Below are 9,321 nucleotides of genomic sequence, written 5' to 3'. Positions count from 1 at the left end.
GCCCAGAATGACAGCCTAAGCTGCCCGTAATTGTACCGAACCATGGTTCAAGTTTAGCTTGGGAGGCAAGCAAATCACGCAAACTCCGAACGCACGTAATGACGCCCGTGCCATCCATTCATTCATTAACTTCTTTTGGTATATGGTAGTGTGCTGTGTATGTACAATATTGATCGGCCGTACCTTCGCTACTACTGTATTTCGTAGAAGACTTGCCGCATCTTGCTAACGAATGATAGATAGAGGTGAGCCGATGAAAACTGAGTACTGTCTACTTATGATTCTGCTACTTGATGTCACCGTGACTGGGACGGCTGGCGCCGTTACCATAGTACCTGTACCGGATCTCCATTCCGTACCGCCTCGTACATGTACAGTGATCTGGACGGTAGTGTACCTCCTGTGTGAGTAGCCTACACAGTACAATACCATGCGGGACCAGGGATGTCAATGCACAGCACGAAGCGAGGGGGAACCGGGCAGGGGTGGCAGAGATAGTGTAGAGATCCTTTTGGGGGTTGGGGAGGGGGAGCACAAAAAAGATACAACGCAGCGGCATAATCTCACCGTTGCATTTGGTCTGGGAGATATCTCTACTCGTCCTCTCATCTTCGTTCACTTCTCCTGCACGCCATCTTCTTTCGCGTAGATTGTAGTATACACACCTAAAATACTGTACTATAGGTATATGTATGTACGGAGTATGTGTACGAATAATGCGAAATCAGCCGTTACGATCTGCAAGGTTCAGGGGCTTTGATGAGAGGACCCGGACTTGCGGTAGGTAGTTGCGCAACACGTGTAGATACTGCTGAGGTTTCTTACTACCAAATGTAGTGTAGCTTGAAGCTCACATCTGTGGTTATACCGGCCCATTCTTTCCCGTTGCTAGTGAGGCCATACCACCGCGCGCGTCTGGTCCTTTTGCCATTGGGGGGTGGAGCTCCGGGCCCGGCCGAGCTTGACTTTGTTATATCATATTACGAAGTGAGTACGGAGTATGTGCCGCATGTATTATGATGAATAAGTAATAAATAGCCAGGCTATCAACGTAGGGTACTTAATAGGGCAAACATACATAGGAAAAACTCCGGAGCAAACTTTCTTCTCACCGACTAGCCACCAAGTGATTAACCGACGATGCTTGAAATAGTCCTACATACTCATGTATTACTGTAGTATACAATGTATCAGCGCACATGCCGCCTCGGAGAATACTGTGGGATACATTACCCCATACTACGTATTGAGCAGTGAGTACCGGGGTCACTGTGGTCACTGTGGCAAGGTTCTGGTGCGTGGACAAGGTGGTATTGGGGAAGGGGGTAAAAAGCTACCGATGCCTCAACCAACCTGCATGTTGGCGTAATGGCAAGTATACTACATGGAGGTGCATAGGAAGGATTTCAGCAGCCGTGGAAATCTTATTTAGTCGTTTAACCAGCGGTGTGGGATACACGGAATGATGTGTTATCTTGACACTATATCAATTAGCCATGCAATTTCTTTTCTCTTTTTCTCTTATTTACATCAAACCCGAGTGCGGTGGAGAGAATGATTTCTATGGATGGACATGCAGCTGTGAAACCACAGGAATCTATTTAAAGAAATGACAGTCACCAGTCAACCTGAACGAAATCGGAGTATTCTCACGCGGCTCGACCTGCTTTCATGCACGTCCAGCAGGTCAAGTGATACTTCGCAGCATGTAGGGTCTACGAGTGAACGGCTTGCAGGAACTAAAACCACTCAGTATAATATAACAGCGACAAATTGAGAGTTTCGTGTGTAGCCACGCTTTCCCCACGCCATTCAAGGTGATATCTGGATGAAAGATTTGGTTGAGAAGATATCGGGTTTTTTGGCTCCTACCGAACAATCTGAACCCCTAGTGAGAACTAAACAGATCCATCGGGCTCGGAGTTTGTACTGAGCACATATTAGTGTTGATCTTGTTGTTCACTTGGTCTTATCCTGGGGTTGTTCTGTTTCTCCAGTTCTCACCTCACTCGTACATGATAGTAGAAATCCTTGAGGAATTGCGGTCTGGCTGATTAGTCATGTATCTGGGCATATTCTATTAGTAAATGCTTGAGATCGATGATTTCAAAGCAATCAAGCATTCGTTAACTAGATGACATGTGATCGTCGTTTGATAAATATTGGGGTCTAGTGGATCAATTACAAGCATGTAGAAGGTTTCTTTTTATCAAAGGGAATGCAGGATATCTGGGGCTCTTGCGTGGTGAAAAGTATAGAAATGTAGTCTGATGTTCAGGGCTTTGGGGGTTTGACAAGGCGTGTAAGTGGCCTAATCTACGTATAGATTGCAAGTTGAGTAACATGTTAAGGATATCACATTATTGGTATCTTACAAATTTACCACCGACTACTTACTATGGACAAAGCTTGTTTGGAGTTTGCTGCTCCTAGTTTGGCGCGTTGAAGTTAAGATAAACTCCTTATATGTCTCAAACTGGTTCTAAGCCGAACTCGTCCTCACCATCAGATCATCAACCCTCCTCTATTCTTGGCTGGTAAAGGAAGTTCATAGCGAATATTTCTTAGTGCTACACATACTCGTACCATCGAGCGACAAGAGTGTTGAGTTGCTGTGCCGAGGACCCGAAGTGGCAAGATTGGCTTCTATGCGATGGAGCACTAATGAGCCAACCCATATCTAAACGAGTGTACTGCATTGCTCAGCCATAGAAGAATGCAATAACAGACTCCAAAGAACTTATTAACGATAATAAGTTAATTTTGATGTCTGAGAAGTCACGGATTCTTGCTGTCCTGCACTGGTATGATGACTGCTGTATAGCTAGACTGACGTTGTCCCGTCATGGATCCCCTGTTGCATTGTTGATTGCTGTCTACATATCTATTATGCATTTAATCTAGCAGGCATACTCACCACGGTACCTACTATGAACTCAAGCATGGCCCATGACTGGTACTAGCTGCATCTGCAATTAGGTCTCAAGGGCCAGGGTGAAGGTCCTTGTAAACTCGACGATGCTTGATAATAACTTTATTACAACCTCTATCTGCTATCGATTCAGTCCTGGCTGTAAAAGTTATACAATACATGAATGTAACTTCAATTTTTCGACTCAAGAGAAATGTGAGTTGGTTAGAAACAGCTTCGACTCTATCAATTGTTGAAGTTGGCCTCCTTGTGGAAAGCCTTTTACTAAGTCATATACCGTGTGTGTCTCTCGGGGAAAATTAATACCCTCATCCAATCATTACCGGCGCAAGAAGAGCTGAAATTTCCGTTCAATACTGTTGATTAGTTATCGGAGTGAAGCGGTATGTTGCGTAAGCTCCTTCTATTACCTGATATTCTACATAGGAAGACTTAGTATCCGAGCGCTGTCAGCTATCTAATGTAGCTCTAACTTACATGTCAAGACGAGAGTATCTCTACCTACAGTAGGCAGCGGACTGTCAGATTGAGGCGATTTACCTAGGCGGTGAACCAGACGGTTATTGCAGTGCATAATAGCGTCTCTGGATATGTCGGATGCTTCCATTCCAATATACTTGGTACACCTACTTGAGGTTGAGTACAGTAGGTGTACATAGTATAACGTGCCAGTTGGCGCGTTTAGCTTTGTTTGGCTAGTCTGCATTGTTATAATGCGGTCTTATACGTCAAACTGGTCTAGCTAATAGCTATCTTACTTTGTTCTACTACTGTATGTAAGCGACGATTTGTCAGAATGTCGGTGGGTGCGTAGGTGTTGATTTTGTGATTTCGGGATCTTGCAGTGTAAAGTATTCTCGAAATCGATGAGATAGTAGACCGCTGTAGCCATTATTATCGTGCTACTTGCAGCTCAGCTGCCATTCCCAGCACATGACGGTACCATCAAGGGTAAAGCAACTTCACACGCAACTACATGTGCCGTGTCTCTGTCCAGATTAACAGGGATTCTCCAAAGTTCTTTCTCCCCTGCCCCCTGCCAGGATAGGTGTGGAACCCAGCGTTGGCTCACTCACATGGGCCCATGTAGGCAGCATGTACAGATACATTTCTAGCTGCGGGCTGCACTAGGTCGTAGGTAGAAGAGGGACGATTTGAGCACCTATATTTACTGTGTATTATAGGTCATCGCTGTGTCTCTACTGGTAGAAGGAGAAGGCTGGTGATTTTTATATCCCTACTCGAAGGATGCAGTCATACAATTTGAAACGTATCACCAAGCCGGGAATCAAGTTCCGGCAGATGGACAACGCCTAGAGCTGTCCAGAGGAAGAGGGAGAAACCACGCCGTGGGCTAACTGGGGGGTGTGAAGTAGAAGGCTAGCCAAGCTTTTGGAAAGTTGAGAAACTCTTGGTGGCTGCCACGCGAATGATGAAAAGCTTGCGACGTTAGCTTTCGGTATGTTCACGCCATTCGATGGACCAGGTCTGCTGGAGATGATCCCTGATGGATTTACCACACCAACCACCAAACCCATGAATACCTTACTATGTAAGTATGGGCGAGGTGTCGGTACTGATTCTCCCCCAACCGATTAGCCACTCCACTACCTTGACTACCTGATTCTTGCCGCACAGTAGTGTCGCGTCCCCTGCCTGGTCAGTCGACCGGCCTATGATGGCAAGGTCGAGCCATTGGCGAATTGTGACCTTGTGGAGGAGGCTTTCGATGCAACTCCCGTCGAAGGCTCGTCCCGAACGTCTGGGATTACCGTCCAAAGCGTGAACAGCACGGGGATGCTATCGTCGCCTTGAGTGATCCTGGAAACCCTCTCGCTAGTGTCGCGTTTACCTACTTAGTACCCTACTTACTTAGTACAGTCGGTGCGTTATTGTACTGTAGGGCCTGAATGCGATTGAGAGAGATGAATAATTATAAGCTGTATCCCCATTTCTTGGGATTGGAGACTACACACACCTTTGCTCTCCTCGCACCCTTGTCGAGATTCGCCCGCATCTTCGGAAAATGGAAATAGCAGAGCGCGCCTGTCTGCTTACCTACCTAGTGTACTTTATACATGGAGAGATAGTTTTGACTCTTTCTTTTGCGCTCAGACCTGCCTGCTCGCTAAAATGCCCCTCCTGAATGCGTACGTGGTGTTGTCATCAACACACGCCAATCGGCGATACGGGCTGCGAAGCCGTTGATTACACTACACATGCGCAAGGAGGCACCTTTTGTAGCTACACTAGACCCGAGTTGAAACGAGTAGTGTAGCTCGAGATCGCTGGGTAATTACGAGACGTCTAGAATGGGCGATAGGCCCGAAAGTCGGGGGGAGCGCACCAATTGCGTCAGCGAGGAGGAGAACTAGTAACCCATTATACTGGAGTAGGTAGATGGAGGATTAGCCTGACCGGGAAGGTCGTGTGGGCGTCTCCATGAGTCGGTATACGTAACGTCGTCCGACGTCCGACCTGTGTCTGTAAATGTACACTACACACTACGAAGTAACAAACACACGCTGCCCCTAAGTAGACTCAGACTACATGGAGGTATGTAAATCAGCGATCAAACCATGGTAAGGGGTGTCGAGAGTTGTGTGAGTCGCAGTTACATACCTCTGAGTAGGACCCTAATTTTAGACAGCGCGAACTTCGGCTTTCTACAATTCTACAATACTTGGTCGGTGGTATCTATCTACTATCTATCTACGAAGTACTATCTATTTACAGCAGCGGATTCCACCGGACGTGATTCGTCGTGCTTCTAAAGTACTGTAAGCGATGCTGGCATGTAAATACCTGACCCAACAGTGAGATAGTGTACCGATGACAACCATCTATACGGTACTGTAAGTAAGTAAGTAGGTAGGTGTTCTCCCACTTCAAGTCCGACGACCCGGAACATGCCGAACTGCTCTTCATTCACCTTTGTCATCTTTTCAAGGGCTAAGTCTGGTAAGGGAAAAGATGGGAATCCTTCCTACGAAGTAGGTACTGCGTCTGACATTATACCCATGTCCGCCTAGCTACACTAGGCTTCTTCTGCCGCATGTTCCTCGCTTACCTATTGTACGTACAGTAGTGCGCAGTGGTCGCAAACGAACTGCAGTAACCACATCGTGAAAGTGAGTGGTCCTCTTCTGTGTGGACTGCTGCCCAAATAGGGTGTCCAGAGTGACTAGTACTGTACGTGTCGCCGATCTTCATTGCGCAGAAGTTAAGAATAACATATGGTAGTGGAAACAGGGCGAATGCCATCAGTCACTCATATTCTCTGATTGCAAATATCTAGAATGACCCGATGCCGTGATAAGATTTGCGTAATATAGTGTTTTGGTCCAGTAAATTTCACTATCTTCCGCTGATGGTTGATCACTTAAGTACTTACATATATTCCCGGAATTGACCATCCCGGCGTAGGTATTCAATGTTGCCGAGCCCTGTTGCTCTCTAATTCTTATTGCCGAATTTCGTAGGTAGTCTTGAAGAAATGCATAACTCTTCGTTTTCACGTCGGAAATACAGCGTATCCTGGTGAAGACATAATGATATAATAGTAGACCTCGTTCATGGACGTTCCTACAGTAGCGCACAGAGAGGCCTGTAGTGTAGTATTTAGCTTACTGCAGGGGTGAAGCTGAAGCTGACGTCCCAGTCCCAGCCCAAGGTGCTGGATCTCACTAGTCTACCTGGTTTAGATGCAGCATAACCCAGGCAGAGTAGCATCTACTAGGGTAGCGAAAGGAAGGGATCCCCATAATTAGCCTGGTCCAGCGGCCAGCCCATCGCTCGTGGTTTGCAGGGTGCTGAGGTTGCCCCTGAAGACAGGTTTACCCTTTTCCCTGTCAGATCTTCGTTTCTTCAACTGCCCCTGGCAGCTGTATCACGACGATTTCACGTGGCTCTGATTACAACCCGGCCGTTCTGTCAAGCTAGCATAGCTGGAACATTGCGTCGGTAATTCACTGGGTACCAGATGTCTGCTGATTAGTCGCGATGCCATACTACGTAAGTAGTGTACTGTGCCTATCTACAAACACAAGCACATGCTACTGGACATTACCGGGACTCATGGTATGGCACAATCGCCTTCCCGTCACGGGTTGGGGGCCATTAGAAACAGAGATACCTGCTGTACTCCCGCGCTACATAATAAACACACGCATGCTACTGATGTCACACCTACTACCTACAGTAAGGAGGTATGATATCAAGCACCAGTGTCATCAAACAATGTGGGGTCTTTTGTCTGTAACACATGACTGTACTATATGTAAGTACAAGTAAGAAAGGCAGTAAGTACTCAATAGTAGTAAGAGTAGTCGTGACACATATCTGTTTCCATTACATTGCGGTGTAATACCTCGTATCGTAAGTACGGTAACCTCGCAGCCCTTTATTGGGCTAACACCACGATACCAAGACCTGTGTGCGCCATAGCAAGTTGACTCCTAACGTACACGGCAGGTTTCCATACGCACATTGTACTCTACTGTTTGTTGATACTGTCGCTATGTTGGTAGATGACATCGTTCCAAGGCCGTATCAAAAGAAAGGTGTTTGGACGGATGCCAAAGCGATTAAGACGATGTTCATCCATGCGTTCACCGCGTGTACCTATACTCACACACCATCCAAGAGAGTGGTGTATGGTCTGATTGCAAGCACGTCCTCCTGGGTACTGTAAGAAGCCATACGCCAACGGCGGCGTGTTGATAGAGGCCGACTCTATTGACCAACCAGAGGCCGGCCTTACCTCCGTTGTCCATACGGGCTACTTCCGCTGAAGCCGGAGCAGTGGTTTATTGCTACTGTACACTACGACTACGACTAACATAAGTATGTCTTAGCGTGGGGAAGCAAACAAATACCTAACACATCTAACATCTCAAATGCACTAGGTACTAAAAGTATGGACTACTGTGAATGGATTTCATTGTGTGTGGTTAAGTGGGTAGACGGAGTGTGGGAGCACTCAATATTACCAAGTGTTACCTTGCCTGGGATGGCGTTGCGTTGCGGTATGCTTCGACCTCACACTTTTTTATTTTTTATTTTTTATTTAAGCAATGTGGCATAAGTAGTATATGTCCCTGTAACTTGTCTTTCAAGCTACCTGTAGTGTAATGTTCCCTATACAGTACCTCGCTTTACCTTATCTTCTCCTTTCTTTCCCCGTCTCCATTCTTCATTCTCCATTCTCCATTTCCCATCTTTGCACTCCCCCACCCACCCATTTCCTGCACCTTGTCAGATTTGCATCACAGTTCGCGGAGTGTGGTATACTACTGTCGTATATTCACATCCTTTGTGATAGGCATTTTATCTATTCCTTGCGCTGGAAGGTACTAAAAATATAAAAATAAATAAATACTACTGAAGAAAACTAGCGCGGAGGTTTTCTTGTAACAGTTCCAAGTACTAGCCCAAAACGAGTGCTCTGTTGAACAATATATACACCCGCCGCCTAATAACACTACTATAGCTACGACAGCATTGCCGTCCCTTCCTGGCTGGGTAAGTAGGAGGTATAAGATAGTTCATTTTTCTACGCGCAGTTAGTTATATACCCGTATATATATATATATGTGTGTGTGTACGTAGCATAGGCACCCATATGTTTTCCATATACCAGTATACAACTACCTAGGTAGCCCTACATACACTCCAAGATAACGAATGGTTCAATCCCATCAGACATCTCTCACTCGCCCATCATCCACGTCAGTAAAGAAGGTAGGTAGATAGGTATTGTAAAGTATAAGCGTCTATTCACTACGTGTACAACTGCATACTTGTAAGTATGCGTACCTACATAGCTATATGGCCTACCTAGTATTACATGGTAGTACTTATAGGAGGCGGCGTATGCTAAGCACCTAATACCTACCTAAGTAAGCAGGGAGGAAATATACAGATCGTGTATGGAGTACTGCAGAACAGACGTTGGTAGCGAGGAGACTGGAGTGTCACGTACCGTGCCATGCCGAGGTTGGGACTGTTCGTGTGTTGTGGTGTAGATGGAGGTAGACAGTTCGCCCCGAGGAACCACTGCTCTGCTGGTGCACATGTACCGAGTAGGCCCTGGGTAGGTTAAGGAAGTAACTACCAGGTAGTAACTACGGTCGGGTAGCAGGTGTGTAGACGTTCCTGCAAACCCCCTTGTCGTCGACCTCATCATCCTTGTAAAAACCGTTGAAAAAAAAAGGCATGCTTCGTCTGTCCGGTACGTACCAACCCTGATATCAAACCCCCCTCCCACGTACATCACATCACATACATCATTTGGAACCTTTAACCTCCTCGATATTGAACGACCTATCACCCTCCTCCTCCTCCTCCTCCTCTTTCTCTCCATTGCCATTATCGCAGCATGTCCGCAA

General features: G+C 46.4%; 1 protein-coding gene across 1 annotated transcript; it reads left to right on the top strand.

The window, feature by feature from the left end:
* The first annotated feature begins 7,866 nt into the window (after nucleotides 1–7,866).
* F5B22DRAFT_616071 (uncharacterized protein) lies at nucleotides 7,867–8,562 on the top strand. Its single transcript, XM_047975564.1, has one exon. The coding sequence runs from the start codon at nucleotides 8,065–8,067 to the stop codon at nucleotides 8,296–8,298; it is 234 nt and encodes a 77-aa protein (XP_047828545.1). The 5' UTR covers nucleotides 7,867–8,064; the 3' UTR covers nucleotides 8,299–8,562.
* The last annotated feature ends 759 nt before the right edge of the window (nucleotides 8,563–9,321 follow it).

Source organism: Xylaria bambusicola (genome assembly GCF_022495145.1).
Source record: "Xylaria bambusicola strain CBS 139988 unplaced genomic scaffold F5B22scaffold_37, whole genome shotgun sequence".
In the NCBI taxonomy this organism is placed as follows: domain Eukaryota; kingdom Fungi; phylum Ascomycota; class Sordariomycetes; order Xylariales; family Xylariaceae; genus Xylaria; species Xylaria bambusicola.
Note: the sequence above shows the minus strand (reverse complement) of the source record. Positions and strands in the feature narration are given on the sequence as shown.

Coding starts and splice junctions, on each gene's coding strand:
- F5B22DRAFT_616071 (XM_047975564.1), top strand. CDS start 8,065: ATGTTCCCTATACAGTACCTCGCTTTACCTTATCTTCTCCTTTCTTTC.